General features: G+C 43.4%; 1 protein-coding gene across 32 annotated transcripts in view; it reads right to left on the minus strand.

Moving 5' to 3' along the window:
* The window catches only part of clasp1a (cytoplasmic linker associated protein 1a), a 991,009-nt gene that overhangs the window by 759,543 nt on the left and 205,041 nt on the right, over positions 1–26,425 (minus strand). For 9 of the 32 annotated variants that reach the window (XR_007935484.1, XM_051930261.1, XM_051930264.1 and 6 more), the window contains 8 exons: positions 25,938–25,964; positions 24,802–24,960; positions 18,994–19,101; positions 15,044–15,106; positions 8,633–8,736; positions 6,938–6,961; positions 3,809–4,053; positions 2,427–2,490 (listed from right to left, as the gene is read on the minus strand). Coding sequence is in view for 31 of the 32 variants with exons in the window: in XM_051930261.1 (XP_051786221.1) it covers positions 2,427–2,490; positions 3,809–4,053; positions 6,938–6,961; positions 8,633–8,736; positions 15,044–15,106; positions 18,994–19,101; positions 24,802–24,960; positions 25,938–25,964 (794 nt within the window). In the remaining variant the exon portion in view is untranslated. The remainder of the gene's footprint in view (positions 1–2,426; positions 2,491–3,808; positions 4,054–6,937; positions 6,962–8,632; positions 8,737–15,043; positions 15,107–18,993; positions 19,102–24,801; positions 24,961–25,937; positions 25,965–26,425) is intronic. The other 23 variants (XM_051930265.1, XM_051930267.1, XM_051930280.1 and 20 more) reach the window with 8 other exon arrangements.

A 26,425-nucleotide genomic window follows, 5' to 3' on the forward strand; every position in this document is an offset into this window, starting at 1 on the left:
CCACTCACCAAGTTCTCGTTGAGTCAGTCCTGCTGTTTTCACTTCCGCACTGAGCCGACGTCCTTTGGTGAATTTCAGCACCTTTCACTTCTTCTACCCAAATGCTGCTGCTGTCCCAGCTCCTTTGACTTTGGTTTGCGCTGCGCTGTGCATCTTTGAACTACCCACAAGCCACTGCAAACATGTTATAGTGTGTCGGCTTCTATCCGTCACGGTTACTGCCTGATTTTCACTTTTTGATTTCTCCTTCTATTTTTTCTTTCTAGGATGTGTTCGTAGAACAAGACCAGCACACCTTCCATTCTCTAAAGGCTTATAGGGCCGTTCATTTTCTTACATCATCACATTACTAAGACAGGTATACATTTTTAATAAAAGGTTATTTAATTATTTGACAAGCTACTTAGTTACTGTTATAAAAGATTAAGAAACAGCAAAACAAAAGCAGACACTTACTCTCTGTCGACGAGATCCACACGAGAGCAGAACATGCAACAAGATAAACAGTCAGTTAGTTCACAGATAACACGCCGTTACAAGGTACTCGCCAGACCCCTGTCACCATTAACACAATGTCAGCGAGCGTCACCTTGGCCGGGGCTGTTCATGTGACATCTCACTTGCACAGACACATTTTCTCAAGTCCAACTTAAATGACCCCCCACCCCACACACAGTACACTGATCTCATCACAGGTGAAATCAAAGAGCACAGCACAAAGACAAACGCACTCATAGACTGGCATTAGTATCACACAGCAGTGCAGGGCACGGCAATCACCAGCAGGTGTCACCTGTGTACGTTTAGCAAAGCTGGAACTGCCAGCCATCAAAATTATAAGAAAGTCGGCCGAGCCCTAGCGACTCATGGACCGCGAAGAACAAGCAGTTTTACAGCAATCAGTGGGAGGATCATTAAAAAAATAAAGACACACACATAAAAATAAGCTGCATTCATTAGGTGGACATTTAGAGAAACATCAGAATTTAGGGAAGTTTAACTGGGATAACAGACGGAAAAGTGGTAAAGAAGGCAAGGACTCTGTGCAGCGTATCAGCAAAGTACAAGAGGGGAAACCAGCTCATCCGTTAAAGTCCAAGTCATCTAATCACAGGAGAAAGAAAGAAAGAAAGAAAGAAAGAAAGAAAGAAAGAAAGAAAGAAAGAAAGAAAGAAAGAAAGAAAGAAAGAAAGAAAGAAAGAACAGAAGAGAAAAAAGAGAACAATAAGAAAGAAAGAAAATGAAAGGAGGGATGAAAAAGGGAGCACAATAAGAAAGAAAGAAAGAAAGAAAGAAAGAAAGAAAGAAAGAAAGAAAGAAAGAAAATGAAAGGAGGGATGAGAAAAGGGAGCACAACAGGAAAGAAAGAAATCAAGAAAGAAAAAGAAAATGAAAGGAGTGATGAAAAAGGGAGCACAATAAAAAAGAAAGAAACAAACAAACAAACAAAAGAAAAAAGAAAGAAAGAAAGAAAGAAAATGAAAGGAGGGATGAGAAAAGGGAGCACAATAAGAAAGAAAGAAAGAAAGAAAGAAAGAAAGAAAGAAAGAAAGAAAGAAAATGAAAGGAGGGATGAGAAAAGGGAGCACAATAAGAAAGAAAGAAAGAAAGAAAGAAAGAAAGAAAATGAAAGGAGGGATGAGAAAAGGGAGCACAATAAGAAAGAAAGAAATCAAAAAAGAAAAAGAAAATGAAAGGAGTGATGAAAAAAGGAGCACAAAAAGAAAGAAAGAAAGAAAGAAAGAAAATGAAAGGAGGGATGAGTAAAGGGAGCACAATAAGAAAGAAAGAAAGAAAGAAAGAAAGAAAGAAAGAAAGAAAGAAAGAAAATGAAAGGACAGATGAGAAAAGGGAGCACAATAAGAAAGAAAGAAAGAAAGAAAGAAAATGAAAGGAGGGATGAGTAAAGGAAGCACAAAAAAAAAGAAAGAAAGAAAGAAAGAAAGAAAGAAAGAAAGAAAGAAAGAAAGAAAGAAAGAAAGAAAGAAAATGAAAGGACAGATGAGAAAAGGAAGCACAATAAGAAAGAAAGAAAGAAAGAAAGAAAGAAAGAAAGAAAGAAAGAAAGAAAATGAAAGGAGGGATGAGTAAAGGAAGCACAATAAGAAAGAAAGAAAGAAAGAAAGAAAGAAAGAAAGAAAGAAAATGAAAGGACAGATGAGAAAAGGGAGCACAATAAGAAAGAAAGAAAGAAAGAAAGAAAGAAAGAAAGAAAGAAAGAAAGAAAGAAAGGAGGGATGAAAAAGGAGCACAATAAGAAAGAAAGAGAAAGAAAGAAAATGAAAGGAGGGATGAGTAAAGGGAGCACAATAAGAAAGAAAGAAAGAAAGAAAGAAAGAAAGAAAGAAAGAAAGAAAGAAAGAAAGACAGGATTATACATTTCTTCCAGTAATTCTATAGCTGCACACAGACTTGGGGTTGGTTACCTTGCTGTGAGGATCGGCAAACATTCGAGTGAAGATCTCACAAAGCCGTTTTAGCTCCACGCGGCTGTAAGACACAAGTAGAGAGGACACTCCTAAATATTAACAACAGACAATCTGAACTGACACATCTCTTATGTGAGGCTCCCTTCTAAAACCTGGCACTGAAATGCATTGTGGGAACAGCATACCCTGGAATCCCACTCTGTCTGCTGTTGTGAAGTTGGAATGCTGGAAGCTGCTGTCCTTTTTTGGTTCAGTGATACACGATGGCGGCCAGCATCCTCGTGCATGCGGTGGACCTTTGGGCAGCCTGGTGGTAAGCAGCCTAAGGTCCTGGGATGTTCCTTTGAGGACCCGCTCCTGATGCACGTGACGTTTGTGTTTATTCCGTCGCGGTCCACTTTATGGTTGCTTTGTGTGTAAAGTCTGCTGTCTACACGTTTAACTTTTATTGAGACATTGTGCAAATCTGTCACACGTGTTCACATAGACACTTTTGGGGTACACCTGGGTTATGTCACCTACTTGTGGTCACACAGGGAATCAGAAACATAAATTAAACCAGTGACGTCACTAACCTGCCTGCCTATTTTAGCAATTTGCCTTTTTCCCGTCTGAAGTCAAATTATTTTTCTTAACATCTTCAGATCCAACACTATTCCCAGAATACCAAAATTTTTTTTATTGCATCACATCACAAAAGTATTTGCGTTATTCCACAAAGGTTATTGCCTGCCTTGGTCAGTATCATTGTGCTCTGGAGGTCCATGCTGTGACAGCCACTGAGTGACAGATTAAGGACGTGCCAATCAGGTGACAAGAACTGAACAAAAGTCATATGTCTACATTTAATGGTACGTGTGCTGAGGGGTTAAATGTATCCTGCTCAGTTTGGTGACAATCTAAGGGTGTAAGGGCCGCCATGCACATTGGTCCTTAGCAGGACATCATTGTCAGCATCTGATGACCAATCCACAAGGCCATCACTATCACCTGCTTCAGCTAAACATTCACTTTCAGTTTGTTCCAACACTGGCTTTACTGCTTTTCATTTGTGTGTTTTGGTTGAAGGCTCCAACCCACTCATGAATATTAATGAGTTACCACAGTGTGGCAAAAAACACCTAGAAATAGTCAGGATTTGTTTCATTGTTATTGTATCCACTAGATGGCAGCAGAATACAGAATACAGAGTGTCATTCAGGCTTAACCAACAGTTGAACTCGAGGGACACTCGGGCTTAACCATTTTAACACAGAATTCCAAGCCCAAGAGAGGCTCAGGGTGAACGCCAAGGAGGTAAAAGCAAAAGTATTACAATTTTTGATAATATCCACAGATAAAGTTCCACTTCCAAACGCTTGTTTTGGATGTCTTCTTACCTTAATATCCGCTGGCTTTTAAGGAGGTTCTGTAAGCCTAGGAGGCCTTCCTTCCTCTCCGACCAGTTGGAGCTGGCACAGTGATTTAGGACCTCAGCTACGTCTTCAGTCTGCCGCAGGTAATGAGGTATCCCCCCATTTCGAGACCCACAAGATCTCTCTGAACAAGCGCTTGACGCGTCGCTGTTTGCGTCATCATCTGAATAGATGCCCGGTGATTCATATCGTCTCCGGACAGGTTTTCTCTGAAAGAAAGAAAAGAAAAACAGATTGCAAAAAATACTCAGGTACACTTAGACTTTATAAAGTTACATTGTGCACAACATATTGTGCAAACTATGCATGCAGACATTTTGGAAAGATAGTGGACGGTGCTAGACATGCCAGTGCCCATGAGTCAGGACCAGCTGTGGTACTGGGACGTCCACATAGCCGTGCCAGTTATTTCCAGTTCAAAGTCATATTTGGGACTGGGGCAGGAGTCAGGGGCTGCCACCACGTTCATTCTACAGGCTGACAGACCATCAAGGTGATTTGAGGTCTGGAGACACGGAGTACGGATTTTAGGACGGTGGTAAGAATGTATGGGGATGAGACACGGGCAGAAGTTGAAGGTGGCAGATATGAGAATGTGGAGTTACAAAAGAGGACAGAATAAGAAATGAGGCCATCAGAGGTCCAACAAAAGGGGGTGGGACATCTATGAAAGTCGGCTGAAGTGGGATGGACTTACGATGAGGAGACACCATGAAGATGTGGGCAACTGGGTGATGGGACTGGAAGAGAAAGGTAGGGAGGCCAAGGAAGACATGGATGGACAAAGTAAGAGAAGATCTGATGGAAGAGGACTGGAAAAAGGGGGTGCAGGACCGAGCTGTCTAGAGAAATCTGATCAAGCAGAGAACTGGGAAAAGATGAAGATGAAGAAGAAGAAGATGGGACATGGCTTGTGGGATGAATTTTCAGGCACTTTCTTACCACTCATAAATGTGTTAAAAGTTTGGTTGTCCACCATCAAATGTCATAAATCATTTTTTTAAGATGGGCTTTGGTCTTGTGAGGTGCTGGGCGAGGCAGTGGTGGACCTCACTGATGGTTTGAGTCAGCAGAGTGAATCTGTGTACAATCAAGAAGGTGGGCCGGCCAGCGTATGAATGTGAACACGTCCAGCGACGAGTCCTCACCTTGTCAATGCATTCCCTGGACACACATTAGTGGTGCCCACCGTAACGCTTGAACATGAAAATAAAACAACATGGGGGGCAGCAAAGAGGTACATACATCTCTGTGAAGACGCTTCTCGCAGTGCCGTGAAAAAGTATTTGCCCCCTTCCTAATTTCCTCTACGTTTGCTTATTCATAACAGTAAACTGCTTCTGACTTCCAAACACATTTAGTAGAAGACAAAAGACAACCTGAGCAAACACAATGCACAGATTTTAAAGGATCATTTGATTTCTTGAAGGAAAAAAACAGCTCACCAGCACCTTTGTCACCTCTGTGAAAAAGTAACTGCCCCCCTAAACTCAATACTTGGCTGTGACACGTTTAGCAGAAATCAAACACTTACGGTAACAGGAGGTCAGTCTTTGGCATCACTGTGGAGACATTTCAACCCACTTTTCCCTACACAATTATTTTAATTTAACCACATTGGAGGGTGAACTGCTCATTGATGGTCCTACCACAACATCTCAATGGGGCTCAAGTCAGGACTCTGACTAGGCCACTCCAAAATGTTCATTTTCTGTACTTGAATAACCCAATTGTGCTCCTTCAGGACTGAATTCACGCTTCTCTCAATGATGGCAGGTTGACCAGGCCCTGAAGCAGTAAAGCTTCTCCACAACCAGCACGCTACCATCAGTCACCACCACCATGATGTTCATATTGGGGAAAACTGTGTTAGCTTAGTAACGGGACCCTGGTCTTCCAAAAAGTTCTACTTTTGACTCATCAGTCCACAGAACATTATGGGGGCAATCAAGGTGCTTTGTTTTTTTTTTTTTTGGCAAATGTTAGCTAAGCCTTTGCGCTTCTCTTGTTTAGCAGGGGTTTCCACCTTGTTACTCTCCCACGGATACCATTTTTGCCCAGCGTCTTTCTGATAGTGGAATCATGAGTGCTGCCATTACCTGAGCTGAGAGAGCTCTGCAGTTCCTTAGATGTTCTTCTGTGACTTCCTAGATGAGTGTCCCATGTGCTCTCGGAGTCATGTGAGTCTTGGGCAGGTGTAGCGCAGTGCCAGGTTTCCTCCATTGGAGATGATGGCTCTCATGGTGGTCTGCTGGGTTTCACAGATCGCTTTGTAACTCTTTCCCAACCGATTTATTTCAGGACCTTTCTCATCTCATAGTCTTGACTGAGGTCTGACCTTTTAGCTAACTTCTCAATGTTGGAAAGGTTCCACTGAAGTGATGTTGAGATTCAACAGGGCTGGCAGCAATCACCTTGGGGGTGTCTGGTCTCCTTACCGTTTAAAGTGACCAAGGTGGGGGCGATTGCTTTGTCACATGGGTGGTACGGGTGTTGGTGAACTTTGCTCTTTCAATAAATCGAGTGACCATTTACAAAGGGTGTACTGTGCTTACTCACTTTGTCTTCTGTATCATTTGAAGATCAGAAACAAAGAAATGTTAGCAATGAGCAGAAGTAGAGAATATCATCAAAGGGGCAAATACTTTTTCACAGCTCTGTAAATAGGAAGAAAAAAATCTGTCAGCATGGAGATCTTTGAAGTTGGAGGAGGAATGGAAGCCATTGCTGGATCAGACCAGGACCGGGGCGTCCAGATACCTGCTGGTTAGTGAATGCTCCCTAAAACAGTTTGCAGCCCTCGTTTCACGACCTGTTATTCACTAAGATACAAATGTAAGATGAAAGCATGCACCACACGTGTCATTCCTAAATGCAGCCTGGTAAACACGATTAGTGGACGTATGAAGCACAATCAAGCTTGGATGGAAAAGAAAAACTGCTGAGCAGCCATGAATGAGCAGTCAGTCAGTCAGTCAGCGTGACCGTCACAGCTAAACGGGCGTCTCCTTGAATGAATGACAATGACGTCTACATGAGGGATTAGTAGCTACAAAACCACAAACAGCAAAGGAGCAAGAAAATCCAGTCTACCTTATTCCTGGAGTCTCCTAAAAGCTGATGCCATTTAGGGAGGAAAAACAAAGACAATTATATAGCAAGTGTAAGGCTCGCTGTAACGTTGAAAAGATTATTTATGAACAACAGGAAACTTGGGGGAAATGAAAATATGCAAAATGTTGGGAAAATGAAACAGACTATTAGAAAAAAAGATTAACTTTTATATCACAGCTTGTTGGACTTAAACAAATTAACTACATTTAATGCACAGTTCATTCTCCAAGGTGACAATCCTTATGAACAAGTTACACCATAAAAGTAACAACAAATACAAATGAAGAGTACGTCTGACTTTACAGTTCAATCGTGAGAAGACTTTAAGTGAACACCGAGCAGCTCTGGTAGTCACTGCATGAAATAAAAGAGACAAAGCAGCACCAGGAACTGCACGGAGGAGAGCAGCACCACTGGGACGGGACGACAGCCCCTCACTGGCGCCTTTAGGCCTCCACAGAAGAGGCTGCAGAGAAGTGAGCCGACCTCGAAGAGCAGAGCAATAGTCACACCAGTCACACCACACGACGTCTAGTGGTGGGCTACGCCAGGCTTAGCGACTGCCATTGATGATCTCGTCACCAGGCCAGGTCACTTTTAGAACGGGTGACATTTAGGACATTTAGATAGATAGATAGATAGATAGATAGATAGATAGATAGATAGATAGATAGATAGATAGATAGATAGATAGAGAGGAAAGGCACTATACAATGATAGATAGATAGATAGTGTAGTTGGCAGGATTAGATAGAGTGAAAGACACTATATAATAGATAGAGTGAAAGGCAATATATAATAATAGATAGATAGATAGATAGATAGATAGATAGATAGATAGATAGATAGATAGATAGATAGATAGATAGATAGAGAGGAAAGGCACTATACAATGATAGATAGATAGATAGATAGATAGATAGATAGATAGATAGATAGATAGATAGATAGATAGATAGATAGATAGATAGATGAAAGGCACTATGTAATAGATAGATAGATATAGATAGATAGATAGATGAAAGGCACTATGTAATAGATAGATAGATAGATAGATAGATAGATAGATAGATAGATAGATAGATAGATAGATGAAAGGCACTATGTAATAGATAGATAGATATAGATAGATAGATAGATGAAAGGCACTATGTAATAGATAGATAGATAGATAGATAGATAGATAGATAGATAGATAGATAGATAGATAGATAGATAGATAGATAGATAGATAGATAGATAGATAGATAGATAGATAGATAGATAGATGAAAGGCACTATGTAATAGATAGATAGATATAGATAGATAGATAGATAGATGAAAGGCACTATGTAATAGATAGATAGATAGATAGATAGATAGATAGATAGATAGATAGATAGATAGATAGATAGATAGATAGATAGATAGATAGATAGATAGATAGACCTTCATGGAGGAAGACCTCAAGCGTCCCTCAAAACTATGAGCAGGATCTCCCCTTCTGATCACACTTTTTTGTATTTTTTATAACTCTCGTTGTTCCCCAAGTTCACTTTCGTTTTATAACTTTTTTTTAAAGAATTACAAAAGAGCAACATTTGATTTTCTTCTTTGCTTTCCCCGATACGCCGAGTGGAATGAACTCAGCTGATACTCAAATAAAAATGGACTTTATGACGGCGCTTACTCACCAGAGCATCTGCCACTGCCGCCTCCACCTCTGTGCTGGTGTTTAGCACCCTCATGGCGTTCACAGAAGCAGACATTCTGGTTTGGTGTGAAAGACCAAATCGATCTGAAATCAAAAGAGAGAAACGGCCATGTTAAAAAAACATGAAAAAGAAAGTAACAGGGGTTAACGACCAAAGCGCCCGGAATGGATGAAGAAAACCAAATTCAAATGAAATGATCAGCAAATAAACGGAAATTGAGCAAAGGTATAAAAAAGGACTTTAATTATAACATAACAAGCAGCTAAGAAAAAATATATATATATAAGCAAACATGGAATTCTGATAGCAACTGAAGTGGGGCAGAAATCCACCCTGCCAGTCCACCACAGTATACAGAAACACAGCAGTGCTTTGTGAAAGAAGTAAAAGCACAGGCACACCTAACCCCTGCTCTTGAGTCCTTACACTGGCTGCCAGCTACGTTTAGAGCTGATTTCAAAATCCTCCTTCTTGCGTATAAACCTTTAAATGGCCAAGGCCCTGCTTACCCAACTGCACCTATCATTACATACAAACCAGACTATGAACGACGTCAAGATGCCGGTCTACCTACGACTTCCGAGGAATGATATAACAAAGATGGGAGGTTGTGACTTTGGCCACAGGGCCCCATAGCTGTTGACTGATCTGCCCACTTAAGTAATAAGAGATGTTCATTTGGCGTCTGGACGAAGACTCATGAGTCCAGTCCAGGATACCCCGATTAGAGCTGCTGATTAGCTGCACTTATTGAATTTCTGTTTGTACAAGAAGGCTTAAGGATTACAATGGCTATGAATTGTTACTATCCTGTTTTTCTCCTCTTGGTATCCTGTGGTGGCAGTTGGTGCCACTGCTCTACGTTCAAAGTGTTTTCTTGCTGATGGGAAAGACACCTGAGATGCTGGAAAACTTGGAATCTAAGAATGATTTCTGTTGTCTTATTTGACAGCTCCACTCACACTTGTTCTGTAATGTAGACTCTCACGCTAGGGCACTGCTCCTCGTGTGCCAGGACGTTTGTGTGCTGACCGATTGTCATTTTTCTTGCTGATAAGGCCACATGAAACAGTTCTAAGGGTGCCCTGTCTTCACTCTTTAGTGGTCTCCAAGGGGAACTTTACGAATTGCAGAAGCTCAAACGTATTTTAGCAACAAACAAACAGCAGACGTACTTCACAGACATAGTGAGGCGTCATCAAGGGGTGCTGCCGTAGGCATGAAGGAGTCCCAGTAGTGTTTCTCAACACACATCTACTGAATATTTAATTGGCTAAAAGCCCTCCACCACTACCTCCAGAGGGTCCAGAAGGCGCCCCATAACTGAGGCTGCTTTCTTAATCAGCTTGTTGATTTGGTGGGTCTCTCTTGAAGTGATGTTACCGGCCCAGCACACCACACTGGCCATCCCACAGTACATGGAAAAGATGTCACTAAACGTGTTAAAAGAACGCAGACCCCCCTCAGTAACAAGAGTCTGCTCTGCCTTTTATTATATCGGGTGAGCAGATCAGTTCAGCCTGTTGTTGACGAGGACCCCCAAGTACTTGTCACAATGCACTACGTCCGTCATCCTTGCCCTGTGGCAAAAGTCAACAATCAGTTCCTTAGCTTTGCTAATATTAAATGGCACACCATTCTCCCTGCGCCAAAAAACAAAATTGCCCACCTGATTCCTACACTTTTGACTCGTCCTCCTTGACAGCAGAATGCAGAATCATCTGAAAAGCTATGCAGGTGACACGGCCCAGTGTCAGGCTTATCTCCCTGTCTCGTACACACACACACACACACACACACACACACACACACACAATCGCTGGCCACTTTATTAGGTACACCTTCCTAGTACCTGGTCGGACCCCCTTCTGTCTTCAGAACCACTGCGATTCCTCATAGCATCGATTCCACAAGGTGCTGAAAACATTCCTCAGGGATTGTGGTCCATATCGACATGATGGCATCACGCAGTTGCTGCTGATTTGTCGGCTGCACATCCACAATGTGAATCTCCTGTTCCACCACATTCCAAAGATGCTCTACTGGACTGAGATCTGCTGACTGTGGAAGTCATTTGAGTCCAGTGAGCTCATTGTCAAGTTCAGGAAACCAGTGGGAGATGATCTGAGCTTTGTGACATGGCGTGTGGAAGGAGCCATCAGAAGATGGGCACACTGCAGTCATAAAGGGATGGACAGAGTCAGCAACAATACTCAGGTAGGCTGTGGCATTTAAATGATGCTCAGTTGGTACTAAGGGAACAAAGTATGCCAAGAAAATATCCCCCACACTATGACACCACCAGCACCAGCAGCCTGAATAGTTGACACCAAGGCAGGATGGAACCCTGCTTGCATGTTGATGACCCGACCATCTGAATGTCGCAGCAGAAATTGAGACTCTGCAGACCAGATGACGTTTTTCCAATCTTCTATTGTCCAATCTTGGTGGCCTGTGCTTAGCTGACAGGAGTGTCACCTGGTGTGGTCTCCTGCTGCTGTCGCCCCCCATCTGCTTCAAGGTTCAACATTCTGTGTGTTCAGAGCTGCTCTTCTGCACACCTCAGTTCTAACAAGTGCTGATTTGAGTTCCTGTTGCCTTTCTATCAGCTCAAACCCCTCTGACCTCGGCATCAACAAGGCGTTTTTCACCCAGCAGAGACCTGCCGCTCACTGGATATTCTCCATTTTTCGGACCACTCTCTGTAAACCCCTAGAGATGGGTGTGCATGACAATCCCAGCAGATCAGCAGTTTGTGAAATACTCAGAGCAGCCCGTCTGGCACCCGCAACTGTGCCACATTCAAATTCACTTCAGTCCCCTTGTATCCCCATTCTGATGTTCGGTTTGAACTTCAGCAGGTCATCTTGGCAATGCCTACAGGCCAAAATGCACTGAGTTGCTGCCAAGTGATTGGCTGATTAGATATCTGCATTAACAAGCAGTTGAGCAGGCGTACCTAATAAAGTGGCCGGTGAGCGTATATTGTTAAAGCCGCTCATGTGGGGCAGGAGTGGGCTTCAACTCACCAATCAGGTTTAACTGCACAGCACTCTGGGTAAAATTCTCAAAGTTCTTAAGTTCAGTTTTTCCACACAATTCACAAACGAGTCCATACACAAAGACATTACATTTAGGACCCCAAAAGAAAGCCACAGAATATCACGTTCCCCAATTTCCTTTTACACGCACAGGTTTGCGTGTTTTATGATAGGCCAAAAATCATAACCCAAAATCATTGTCAAAAAATAGGTAGAGTAGCGGCTGTTCTACCAGGAGCACCAACGTAACAAACACACTCATCTTATTTGAGGGTATCTCTGCAAACCATTGTGACCTTTACAGCCACGACTCCATGTTGTCACCAGCTGTGTGCTGCATGACAGAGTCTAAAAACACCAAACAAAATGGGTGTGACGTCCCCTTGAAAGGACCATAAAGGCAGGCCAGGTACCCCACCAGCGTGCCCAAGGAGACCCACCACAAACCCAGCTGCTCCTCACTGCTCTCAACCCATCTGCCATTGAGAATTACCACCTGGTCACCCTTCTGCCATTTCTGCAAACGTCTAGAGACTCACAATCCACAAGCAGCTCTCCTCTTATCCTTCTGACATCAGTCTACCATATCATCTTCACTCTCGATTCCACAAGGGTCACTCTGTCGAGACGGCACCACTTTCAGTCACAAACGCCATTAGATCTTCTCGAGATGCTTCTCTCTCCTCTGTCCTTAACTGTGTTGACCCTCCTTCAGCTTATGACACCGTTAGCCACTCTTTGTTTGTCTCTTCCCTCAAAAAGCTTGGAATCAGCAGTCCTGCATTGGTCAGGTGCAAGTCCTACCTGTCTGACCAATCCTGGTCAAAATCCTCGTCTTCTCCACAGAAACTCTCCACAGGTGTGGATCAAGGATCAGTTTTGGGTCCGTTTCTCTTTCCTCTCTTTCTATTTGTTCCTTAAGCAAAGCTATTTCTTCCCATGGATTCTCCTACCACAGATCTTCCTCTCACTTTCCTCTAACAATTCACCGACTTCTGCCCAGATCTCCAGTTGTCATCACGGATGCATGACCATCACCTTAAATGTACCCTTTCAGAGTCAGATATCCTGTACTTACCTTCTGGTGTCTCCTTCCTCAGACTTGTCTCTAAGTTCTGCCCTTCAAGAGGTCACCATCAGTCACCGTCAGGAATGTTGGTGTGACCCTGGGCTCCTCCATTTTATTTATTGAATATATTTCTTCAATGAGCCAATCCTGTCTTTTCTTTCTTCATAATAACCAGAGGATTCAATCCTTCCTCACTGATTATTCCACACTCCTTGTTCTCTCTCGGTTGGACTGTTGCAACTCTCTCCTTCCTTCATCTGTTATCTGACCTCTCCAGCTCCTCCAGAATGCAGCTGCCCAACTGCTGTCCTCTGTTCCTGCTACTCGTCTTCCTCAGTCTCTTCACTGGCTTTCTGTTGCTGCAAGGATCCAGTTCAACACTCTTCTCTTGAGCTAAACCTAAAACTCTTCTCCTCTTTGGACTCTCCACATTCCTCTTGATGAAGACTCCGTCCTGCCTCTGCCTGTCTGCTGACCGTCCCTTCTCTTGCCTCTGGGTGATGCTTCTCTGTTTTTGCCCCAAAGTTGTGAGATGGTCTCCCAGTTTCTCCTAGTTTGGACGTCTTTTGAAAGTGCACCTTTTCATGAAAGAGGTTTGGAACTCCTTAGTGTTTCTTCTACAGGACAGCTGAGGTTGTGCTGATAAAGAGTTCAGGATACTGATGTGCTTCTTTGCCCTGTTGCAGGTATAATTATATAGGAGGAGTAGGACCGCTCCGTTGTCATTGTTTTTTATCTTGTCCTCTGTTGCTTTTGATTCTTGTAATCTCTCTTGTATGTAAGATAATTTCCATTGTAAGTCACCTTGGATAAAAGTGTCTGCTAAATAAATACTAATAATAACAAGGAGGAGGATGACCTTAAACCCCTGGCATGAGTACAAAAGGGCAAACCAAAATTCTTTAAACATTACGATTTATTAACAAAAAATAAATACTCAAACCGGCAAAAGGAGCTGCCTAAAAGGGAATTTGACGGCAAACAAGTCCCAGTCCGCAATCCATAACCAAAATCCGATAAAACACACAAAATACGCCCACCAACACTAATAAAGACAGCAATGCTCACAAGAATCCTCTGCAAACGCAATGTCCTCCTGCTTTGGCACCTTCTCTGCTTTGGTTTAAATAGCCAGGAGTGATCTGATCTCCTTTACTTTATTAACTCCTGAGTGGAAATTGTCTTTTTGCATGACCTTTGGGGGTCAGAGTGCAGGGTGCAGCGCCCCCTTGGAGCGATTTTCACATTAAGGGCCTTGCTCAGGGGCCCCACGGAGTGGGATCCCTTCTGGTCATCTGGCAGTAATGGGATTTAAACTGGGAACCTTCTAGAGTGGTGATGTCAGGGTGGCCCCGCCTCCTGGGGCTTCACCCACAAAGCACAAGAATAGCGAGGACATTTAGAAATGACATAAAAGATATGAGAAGTAATCATTCAAAAAATGGCAAATGAAGCACATCCACGCCAGTCGAGACGTAACACAGTGCACTTCCGGGTCGACTGCATTGAAACGCTGCAACAGCTGCTCCACAAAATGGCGGCACCCAGAAGAAGAACAAAATGGCGTTACGGAAAAAGACAATTCATCTCTTTAACAATAAGCTAAGTCAAATCCTTGGGTTAACAAACCAAAAACTCATTTAGAAAACACCTTACAAAAAATGATGAAGACAATTTTTTCAACATACCAGTGAAAGGTTCTTATTTTATTTTACTTTATTATTTTTTTTTTCCAGAGGATTTCTTCCCGTACGTCGGAACCAAGCAGTTTATCAGCCTCTCTTACCCCAATGTCCGAATCAAAGTCCCGACCCCGCACTCGTCACGTGACTCACCGTCCTCCTTGACTCAAAGCGCTGATGTGAATTATGGGATAGGTGGGGTGTGCCGGCCCTCGGCCCTGAGCTGCCCACATGGAGGGTACCGGTCAACTTAAAACATGGCAATGCAACCCAAAACGGCTTGTAAAGACGCACAAATAAGCAAGAAAATCAAAATGTGAAATACTCAGCACAACATTTTAATATATTTTGAAGCATTGAAGACTGTAAGCCCGTCCAACAAAAAGCAAAAAAAAAAAACAACAGTAAAATGATATAAAGATGCAAAAAATAAACTTCACATCCACGCTTCTCATTCAAATTGCACGAGACGTTTAAAAAAGACAACAGGCAGTACGGCGAGCCGCTTGGAGCGAGCGAGTGATCATGCCGGGCAAGCATCTCCCCACAACCCTCGCAAGATGCACAACATAAGCATGCAAGTGGCTGACGCCATCACCTGACGGGCCGACAGAATCGGCCGACGAGAGTGCGCTGGTGGACCTGGAGTGGCGTCGGGAGGCTGCAGGTATAAAGGAAGGGTGACACCCCGGGGGTTAATAACACACACTGCATTTCCGTTAAAGGCTACAGAGCAGAGCAGTCCAGGATCAACAGCGTCCATGCGTTGTCGGAGGATGAGAGACACACTGAGTGACATGCACATATGGAAGGTGGCTGGGACAAAACGTGGTGCTTGGGATACCAAAGTGACTCCAGAAACGGGACGGGATGACTCTGTCCACGTCACATCACTGGCTCACAAACGGCGAAGGAGACTCATCCCAAGGTTTGCACTTTCCTGCCGTTTACCTGTGACACCAGATGTCGGCATTCCCGCTTGCAGGGAAAGCTAAAGAGGATTTCGGCACAAAGAGCCCCTCTGTCAGCTTGGATTTCATCAGCACGGTTAGAAAGGAAAACACGACTCGCAGAATACACGCAGAATGTCTGATTGGAATTACCGAATGGAACAGACCAGACAAAAATCTAGAAAAACAATATAATGACATATTTAGGCCTCGTTTTACCTAAAAATGGAGTGAAGTGGTTTTGGTTTTGGAGCAGCCACTCATCCCGGCACTAGCGTGAGTGCGTCTCGTGTCCGTCGTCCGAGGGAGATTTCAACTTGTCATCTGGTTTTGTTTTGTCACTAGTCTGTCACGTCCATTTACACTGTGCTGTCCTTCAACTTTAGTTTTTGTTGCATTTCTATTAGTTAATCAAAAATACAAGCGCAGGCGGGAGGTACAAACCAGCAAATAAAACCCCCACATTTTTTCTCTGAATTTTAATTAATTTTTGTCTGACGACTTCCATTTTTTTTTTTACTGATGAACAAAGCAAACCCTGCAGTGGGTTGGCACCCTGCCCGGGATTGGTTCCTGCCTTGTGCCCTGTGTTGGCTGGGATTGGCTCCAGCAGACCCCCGTGACCCTGTGTTCGGATTCAGCGGGTTGGAAAACGGATGGATGGATGGACAAAGCAAACCAGTTAGGATGTGGATGAACAGGCAGCCAAAGTCACTGACACACTCGGCTACCCATTTCAACCATTGTGTTGCTTTCACGTGTGACGTCGACAGCTGTGACTTCAGTGACGAAATCGGTTCAAATGTACGCAATGCAGAAGGTGGCAACGGAAAATTCAAAAGAAAGGAGATATTGACTTTGAGACAGTAAAACAATCCACCTTAATAAAAGGACAAGTGTCTGTGTGTCTATCCGGTTGCTAAGTCTCTGTCATTCCAACAGATGGCACATCACAAACATTTTTAGCAGTGAAATGCATTGCATTTTTCATTCCAACAGATGGCGCATCACCAACATTAACATTGCTTTGACAAATCCCATACCAAATGGCATACAATACTACAAACGTTAACACAGCGGTCTATGCCACTTTGGTAGATTTTAACCTGTCCTTAGACGGGTAGAACAGCGAGTATAATAAATAAGTGGCATCCTAAGACACAGATACTGGTCGACCGTCACTAACCTGGCCAGTGGTACTCCGGCTCCACTGCTAATTCGGACATAAGGTGACTGTGGAGGGGACACTGGCGCACGCATTTTGCTGCTGCTCTTCCCTGTTATCAACACTTTTTGTTAAAATTTGCGTTAAACCTAAACTTTTTGCAATTGTTTACTTTCTTTTTATTGTATGTTGTGATGGACAGCCGGCGGTTCAGTTCGGCCGGGACGTCCCTGAAAGAAAAGAGTGGAGGAAAGCAGCCTTTTAGGACTCTGCATCCCCTGGGACGCTAGGGGGCACTGCCGGGGGAGGACTGCTCTGGTCTTCATATAACCCAGAAGAGGACTTGAAAAGGAGAATGGAAGCAGTTCTCAGGTCTAACTTAAAAGAGAGCCCACTGCCTCACTTAAACCGAGTCAGAGTCGGAAGCCAGTGGGCAACACTCTCTTGTAGGAGGAAGGAGCATTGGGGATGGTGAATTTGTGCTGGCGTTCGTATGAAAAGGTGTTTTTGTCTCATAAAAATTGTTTATTTGAACTTGGAATTTGTGTTTCTCCTGTTATGATGCATGTTATTTTGGTGTATTTCATTTCGTTTTGGTCATCATTTATGTGCCAGGACTGACAGGTCACCTGACCATGATTTGTCGCATCAATGATGTTACCTGATGCTCTATTCTAAAATGGCCACGGCACAACTACAAAGTGCATGGTGTATAAAAATCGTTTATTTGAACCCGGAATTGTGTTGGGTATCGCTGTGTCTGTAAGTTTGGGGCTCCCCCTAGTGGTTATATAACATTATGATGATGTGTGCCTGGTCCATTAGAGCAAATAGCTAGATAGTCAAGAATTTCTCATCAGTCAGTCAGAGTCAATTAGAAACATTTATATACAGTATATATTTTTTTCACTTCTACGTAATGATTCTCTCTGAATATATCCACAAAATAATTATGGAAACTTGAATTTCTACAATTCTGCCGCTCACACCTACCTACCTCATAACTTGTTGGGCATTAGTGTTTGTGCATGATAATAATTTTCTGTCAATTTTGTCCAAGTGACTTAAGCAGAAGATCTCCACAGCATTAACTCTACGAGACAAAGTCAATCAGACTCACACAAGCTGACAGCACACGTCAGACGTACAAAACCGTGAAGTTAAAGATCAGTGTTGCTGCTGTTATGATGTACGTTATTTTGCTGTATTTCATTTGGTTTTGGTCATCATTTATGTGCCAGGATTGACAGGTCACATGACCACAATTTGTCATGGTATAAAATGGCTGCCGCGGCACAAGTAGAAAGTGCACATATGGTGTATTTGAGGAGGTGTTTTTGTCACATAAAAATTTATTTTTTGAACTTGGAATTGTGTTGGGTATCGCTGGGTCTGTGGTTTGGGGCTCCCCCTAGTGGTCACATAACATTATGACAAGGTGTGCCTGGTCCATTAGTGCAAGTAGCTAAATAGTCAAGAACTTCTTATCAGTCAGTCAGAGTCAATCAGAAACATTCATATATATATATATATATATATATATATATATATATATATACATATATATATATATATATATACTGTATATATATATATATATATATATATATTATATATATATATAATATATACTGTATATATATAATATATTTTTTTCACGTCTACATAATTTCCCCTTGGGATTAATAAAGTATCTATCTATCTATCTATCTATCTATCTATCTATCTATCTATCTATCTATCTATCTATCTATCTATCTATCTATCTATCTAATGATTCTTCTCAATATATCCACAAAATAAGTATGGAAGCTTGAATGTCTACAATTCTGCCGCTCACACCTACCCCGTAATTTGTCGGGCATTAGTGTTTGTGCATGATAATAATTTTTGGTCAATTCTTAAGACGCCCCAATTAGCTGCAAATTGATAAATCCGCACTTTAGTGGAATGACACGAAAAGATCAGACCTGAAAACAAAAGTGAAGCGTTAAGAGTCCCCAGCATTTGCCAAAATGAGATTTGTGCCTCCATCTTGACGTAAGAAACATTCAAGCATAACTCGGAGAATGTGCTCATAAAATAGAAAAAGGAAGCCATTAGCCATCATTTAGTAAGACTACAGTCCGCTTGGAGGCCCGGCGAGGTGCAGGCGGATTGACTCAAGTCTGTATTCCTGAAAGAAGAAACATGACGATGTCCATTAAAAAGCATGCATGGAGACAGGAGAGCAGAAACAGCTAAAAATGAAAAGGTGGGTGGGGTGGGGGGGGGGGGCGAAATCCAGAAGGGGACGGCAAAGCCCATTCCATCCTGGGATTTCGGCATTCCAGTTGTCTGGGTAAGGAGGTGGGGGTCGGGTGGAGTGGGGTAAGGAGGTGGGGAAAGGGAAGGCCTCCCCCCCGGACAGCTCCATCGCTGATGTGTACTCACCCAGTGGAGCGAAGCCCCTCGCAGGGCTTGTATCTCGACTGCTCTCACGGCTCGTATCGCGGCTGCACCCCTGACTCATGCTGGGCCGGGGGATACGGCTGCTCCTTGCTAGCATGCAGTGGGGAAGAGTGTCAGAGATGGTGAGCAACCTTTTAGTAAAGAATGAGGCTCCTAAAACAAGGTTAGTGCCCTGAGGATCGTCTTCAAAGGACCAGACAGACAAAAAGACAGAGAGAATCAGACGGAACATAGAGCCGCTCGGTTATATGGCAGACCACCCTATGCCTACGCAGCCCCTTCTGTACAAAAATACATTTAGAAACAAAACAGCAGCAAGGAAGGAAAGCAGAGAGAGAGAGAGAGAGAGTAGTTGGCAGGATTAGAGAGAGAAAGAGAGAAGTTGGCAGGATTAGAGAGAGAGACAGAGAGAGAGAGAAGTTGGCAGGATTAGGGAGGGAGTAGTTGGCAGGATTAGAGAGAGAGAGAGAAGTTGGCAGGATTAGAGAGAGAGAGAGAGAGAGAAGTTGGCAGGATTAGAGAGGGAGTAGTTGGCAGGATTGGAGAGAGAGAGAGAGAGAAGTTGGCAGGATAAGAGAGGGAGTAGTTGGCAGGATTGGAGAGAGAGAGATAAATTGGCAGGATTAGAGAGGGAGTAGTTGGCAGGATTGGAGAGAGAAAGAGAGAAGTTGGCAGGATTAGAGAGAGAGACAGAGAGAGAGAGAAGTTGGCAGGATTAGGGAGGGAGTAGTTGGCAGGATTAGAGAGAGAGAGAGAAGTTGGCAGGATTAGAGAGAGAGAGAGAGAGAGAGAAGTTGGCAGGATTAGAGAGGGAGTAGTTGGCAGGATTGGAGAGAGAGAGAGAGAAGTTGGCAGGATAAGAGAGGGAGTAGTTGGCAGGATTGGAAAGAGAGAGCTAAATTGGCAGGATTAGAGAGGGAGTAGTTGGCAGGATTGGAGAGAGAAAGAGAGAAGTTGGCAGGATTAGAGAGAGAGACAGAGAGAGAGAGAAGTTGGCAGGATTAGGGAGGGAGTAGTTGGCAGGATTAGAGAGAGAGAGAGAAGTTGGCAGGATTAGAGAGAGAGAGAGAGAGAGAGAAGTTGGCAGGATTAGAGAGGGAGTAGTTGGCAGGATTGGAGAGAGAGAGAGAGAAGTTGGCAGGATAAGAGAGGGAGTAGTTGGCAGGATTGGAGAGAGAGAGATAAATTGGCAGGATTAGAGAGGGAGTAGTTGGCAGGATTGGAGAGAGAAAGAGAGAAGTTGGCAGGATTAGAGAGAGAGACAGAGAGAGAGAGAAGTTGGCAGGATTAGGGAGGGAGTAGTTGGCAGGATTAGAGAGAGAGAGAGAAGTTGGCAGGATTAGAGAGAGAGAGAGAGAGAGAGAAGTTGGCAGGATTAGAGAGGGAGTAGTTGGCAGGATTGGAGAGAGAGAGAGAGAAGTTGGCAGGATAAGAGAGGGAGTAGTTGGCAGGATTGGAGAGAGAGAGATAAATTGGCAGGATTAGAGAGGGAGTAGTTGGCAGGATTGGAGAGAGAAAGAGAGAAGTTGGCAGGATTAGAGAGAGAGACAGAGAGAGAGAGAAGTTGGCAGGATTGGAGAGAGAGAGAGAGAGAGAGAGAGAGAGAGAGAAATTGGCAGGATTAGAGAGGGAGTAGTTGGCAGGATTGGAGAGTAAGAGAGAGAGAGAAGTTGGCAGGATAAGAGAGGGAGTAGTTGGCAGGATTTGAGAGAGAGAGAGAGAAGTTGGCAGGATTAGAGAGAGAGAGAGAGAGCCCTTTCAGTCACATTTTGCCACTTGTCCTGCAGCAGACAGCTTGGGTCACAGCTTCTTGAAACACTCGAATCCAAAACATATCGTAAAATGCAAAATATTGGTGATTTCTTATCATGCACTAAAACATCCCTCCATTTTGTTTTCTTTTGGATGACACTGGACCACAAAGATTTTGCTTCCTGAACACTTTTGGATCTTGGCTCACAAAAATCACCGTCCCACGTGTGTATCTCACGCTGTGTTTCATGGCAATCGCCTGTTTTTCTGATTTCTGCTCACATTGCAACCATCCATGTGGTCATCGAAAAGGTTTTGTGAATGGTAGAGTCGTGTGTCACGCGTGTGTGTCTCTCCGACCCTCCAAGTCCCTTCCCAGGTATGTGTTACATCCCTCGAACCCAGAGGGGGTGCTGCCACTAACTGTCTTGTCTCCTTCTTCCTCCACAGTGCAGAGAAACCGCCCAGTGAGGGCAACCGACTCTGCCATAAACACGAGACCACCCAGAAGGAGGCGTCACTTCTTGTCCATGCAACCTCAGCAGAAGATCTCCACAACATTAACTCTACGTAGGATGGCAGCACACTTCAGATGTACAAAACCGTGAAGTGCAACAAGTTGCTAAAGATCAGTTTTTCTGCTGTTATTATTATTTTGGTGTACCGTATACAGTATACTCGCGGATAAGTTCTCCCAGGAGTTGATTTTAACGTATAATTTCTGGTATTTTATAATGTTGGTCGTATAAGTTGAATGTGGAAAACTCACACTATTGGTCCAGGAGATTACGATATGCTGATGCCCACCTCAGAGAGTCACCACGGAGCACACGGCCTGTTTCTTCTATGTGGGTGCGGGCAATGCGCTATATCAGCGCGTCTCCTAACCTCTCTCTCTCTCTCTCGTGCCTACGTCACCACACGGTATTTAATACACAAACTATTCTGAAGCGACGTACGCATTATTCTGTGTATCTCACACCCTCGTACACCTTTATTTATCGTAAGAGCATCCCTTATCTACGATCAGAAGAAAATATGAAGCTGGTTTGAAATGAAAAGTCGTTGAAGTAGCGAAATAAATTGGAAACTGAGCTGCTGCAACAAGATTCAATGTGTCTGAGAAACTGATGTGAGATTGGAGGAGGCAAGAAGATGTAAAAAATACAAAAATTTAAGCGTTGCATTTTTGAACGGGCGTATAAGTCGGGGTCTGATTTTATGATCGAGTTTTCGGGTTTCAAGACCCGACTTATACACAAGTATATACGGTATTTAATTTGGTTTTGGCCATCATTTATGTGCCAGGATTGTCAGGTCACGTGACCACGATTTGTCGCATCACAGATGTCACCTGATACTCCAGTATAAAATGGCCGCAGTGCAAGTGGTAAAAACTTCAGTCTCTAGCAGTAGCGGGTTTCTCTTTTCAAGTAGGCCCGGTGTCCATTTTGTGATCTCCCTTTGACGTTCGATTTTGGTTTGCCACAGTGCCCTTGTTTCCTCGATATGTTTATGATGTTCTGCCCAACGCGGACTCCTGTTCCAGCCTGCATTATTATTATCTCTTTTTCTTTCTCTCACGATACTCCCGGAGACTCCGTCTCACATCTCCTGCATTCACGCCTGGACTTCTTCCCTGCTAACCTTGGCACACTCAATAATACCCTCAGCGAAAGGTTTCACCGGGACGTGGCAATGATGTAAAAGCGGGATCAAGGCAAGTGGAACCCATGCGAGGCTGTCGGTCACCGAAATGAGACGCATCCAACGCTGAGTACAACAAAAACTCGGCAGCAAGACATTTGAGCCCAACTGAACGAATGCGGCGTGTCAGCATCATTAAGCGAGTAAACACACTACACTCAAGAGTAACGCTGAATTCATGTTTCTCCAAATTCCTATGTGATACAGTCAATCCAAAATTAAATTCAGCTTAGACGCCGTCTATCATAATCACCAAAAGTTTTTCAGGAAGAAAAATTTTTTGTCCAGTGATATTTGGGAAAAAAAGTCCAAATATGACCCCAAATCCAAAAGACCTGATCGGATCGGATCGAAACAGAAAGACTGAACCAGTGCAAGTGAGGGGCTTCTCAAACTGATCCCCATCCTTGGTGGTGCACTGACCTGTCCCAGATATTCCTTTCATTTATCGAGGACCCTGAAACACCTTCTAAACCCTCTGAGAGATTCCATTTGAAATGTTGGGAAAATCTTCACCGACGGGTCTGAGATGGTAATGGTGACATTCCCAACAATGATCAGGAAGTCATGGCTATCTCAGCAGCATGAGGGACAGCACAAATGGGATGCTGAGATGGGATGCACTGATTGGACATTCCCACAAGGATCAATGGCACTGGTCCAGGAAGGAAAGTTTCAAACAGAATTAGGTCTTCGGCTTCTTTATTACCACAAAGTCATTTGATATTTAAAGAGAAGATGCCAAGAACTTCAAACGTCATATCTGCTAAAGAAGATGTCTAACAGCAGAACGAAAATGTCATAAATCAAATCAAGTCAGTTCTTCAAGGACTGAATGGCCAGCCAGCCGCTGGAAGTGTGATGACAGACCCACGGCCCATCAAATCACTCACATTTTCTAATAATATTGTGTAACAAAAAATAAAACTGAAAAAGGAAACGCCATTAGCACCTGCTCTGACAAAACACAACACCCGAGCTGCTCTTCTTTAGTGATTGACAAATAACGTAAACGCCACACGTGTCCGACTGGCGTGTTCTTTTGCCTGACAGCCTGAAAGCGAGACACGTTCGATTCACAGTTTTGGAGCTGTGCTGGCTGACACTTCGTCAGCTGGAAAGTGGAAACGTCAAGTGCGTCCTGAGCTTTTATTTACTAGGCTGGGTGAGTTGCCAGGTCGCAAGCCCAAGCTCCCCCCAAAAAAAAAAATGAAAGATTTCAAAGCAAAACCAAAGCCTGGCAGGACCTCTCCTGAGTTGTCCGGTTGTTTTTAAGGACGATATTTGAAGTAGTTGGCTGCTGTTGTACCGTGTTAGCCGTTATCGATGCGATGAGGAGTCAAGCAAAATGGCGCCTTTTGTTGGCTAACTGAAGCCTTGCACGTTGTAATCTTTTTAGTCAGCCAATACAAGGCCGTCCTTTTACTTGACTTCTCACATTCTTGATATTTACAGACGTTTGGATGTTCTTTGGTTAAAAATCGGACAAGTTCTCGATCAGGATGTCCAACTCTGCTACCACTTCTGACCCTTTTCTTTAATTAGTGACCAGTTTCTGCTGCCAATTCACTTCTTTTGCCTTCATTTTAATTAACTTGCTATTTCACACTCTGACCACCTTAATTATTTTTTCTTTAATTAGCAGCCAAGCAATAACGATGACAATAATTTACTTCTGCTACGTTAATGAGGGCAGATCACCAGAACACTTAATTGTCATTAGCACTCCCCCCGTTGTTCTTTTCTTATGTTCTATTAAAAGTTTTCTTTGTTAGATTATAGTGTGGCTCGTATACGCCATCTGTTGGAATGACAAATGCGATGCTTTGAGATGGGCGTGAAGAGAACGACGTCCTCGAGCGAGTGCATCGTGGGAGACGTCGTTAGTGGTGGGGCCTCCTTTTGAGTCTTCAAGAGCCACACTTCTTTACGGTAATCGCGTAATCAAAGTGCAGACCCTCCAATGTCCAAGAGGGGCCCAGCAACTGTGCACTTTGTGAGAGTTAACAGTTCAGTGTAAAGAATTAGACAGAAAAAAATGGGCTCAGAATTACAGCTGGCAAAAACGTAAGAATAGCACCCAGCAAAAATAAATAAGCCAGGGACGCAGATGCCACTTCAACCCACTGCTGTAAGTTGTTTTCACTTGTAGGATGTCTGATAAAAAACGTAAGGTAAAAAAAAAATAAAATCATATCAAGTGTCTTGATTTCAGGCTGTGAGACTATAAAACAGTAAACTCTGAAAGAGTGGACTGCACTTCCACAAGCCCCGCATGTACAGATTTAAAACGTGTGCCCGGCTCCGTACCGGCATACGTGTGCCACTCACCTAGGCCAAGTCTGTTGGGACTCGTCTCCCTGCTGCACCCTTGGCTACGAGGGATTTTGCTTCTTTTCTCGGTGGTAGACGCTGCTGTCACTGGCACCCTCTGAGGCTTCCAGTAATTCTGGGCCAGCAATTTGCCAGGGGAACTGGAGCGGCTGCCAGCTGCAAAAAACAACAAGGAGTGCAGATTAAACATACGGACGGCCTTTGATTTGTAATAAACAGTAGCACATGCAAAGAATAAACTCTTAATAACTGTCAAAACTGTACAAGATGACTAATTATACTCAAAGACGTCCTTGAATATGCAAAGCTTCATACAGAGGCCAAGAATGGTGGAGACATCAACTGCCCGTCTTGACGTGACCGCCCCGTCTGGCACAGCTCAGCCAATTTCCAGTTTTGTTTTTTTTTTAATATTCATTTTAAATAAATGATCATTTTAAACATTTTAAAAATACAGAACAAATATGAATAATTCATTCTTAAAAAATCATCACCACCCCATCCAATAACCTAAGGTAACGACTACTGAACATTCATCATGTGGCCTCATTCGCAAAGTCCTACTTAACGAGGAACATCCGGAAATCCCGGTGCTGAGCTGAACCAGGCCAGGCACAGCACTGGCATCGGCCCGGACTGGCATGGCATGGTGCCAGCCTGCGAGCCGAGCGACACATGACTCAGGGGCCTGGGCTTGCTAGTCTTTCAAGGCTTTCAGTGGAGATGATCTGCTGACCAGAGCCGCTCGCTTTAACACGGGCTCGCTCGTCAATAACTTCATTTGTGAGTGAATAACTGACAGGCCCTCACTAATCACGCTGTAACAGTAAAGGGTAAAAAGAAATATTGTCTAAAAAATGAAGAGATACTTTGACATTAAAACAAGTTTGAGTTATTAAAATGGGCACCGTACGGCGTAAGAGAGCGTTCAAAATACATTTAATGTCCATTAAGACAGAAAGAAATCAGTATAAATCATTGAAATGACTCTAAGAAATTTTGACTAGAAAGAAAGAAAGAAAGAAAGAAAGAAAGAAAGAAAGAAAGAAAGAAAGAAAGAAAGAAAGAAAGAAAGAAAGAAAGAACTATTAAGACAGTGATAGGTATGTACGTTATGGAATAGACAGCCTTACCACCGGCAGGATTAGCAGATCTGGATCCTGAGTATGAAAGCGTCAAAGAACAGCAAGATAAGAACATTACACATATAAAGCACAAAAATGGAAAAAGAATCAACATGTTTATGAAAGCAGCAGCTCTTTGTTCTGTTTCCAGATAAGAAAGCCAGCGTCGCGCATTCACAGCATTCATGACTGCTAATGATGAGTAAGCTTAAGTGAAGGACCACAAAGGACCACAAAGTGGCAAGGCCAGACATTAAAAAAGGAGAAATAGAGCATTAACAATCAATTTGGTCTGAAACTTAATAAAAGGACATTTGTATGTGTACATACACATAGAATACACACACACACACACACACAGGGCTCAGAGTGCTGTACAAGAGTATTCACCCTTCCTCATCTCCCCAGGCTTTGCACTCTGAATAGCCTCGGACCTTCGCACAAAATGCCACATCAGAAGACGGGACCCTGAGTGAACACACAAAACATTTTTAAAA

The sequence above is a fragment of the Erpetoichthys calabaricus genome, chromosome 8 (genome assembly GCF_900747795.2).
Source record: "Erpetoichthys calabaricus chromosome 8, fErpCal1.3, whole genome shotgun sequence".
NCBI classification, from domain to species: Eukaryota; Metazoa; Chordata; class Cladistia; order Polypteriformes; family Polypteridae; genus Erpetoichthys; species Erpetoichthys calabaricus.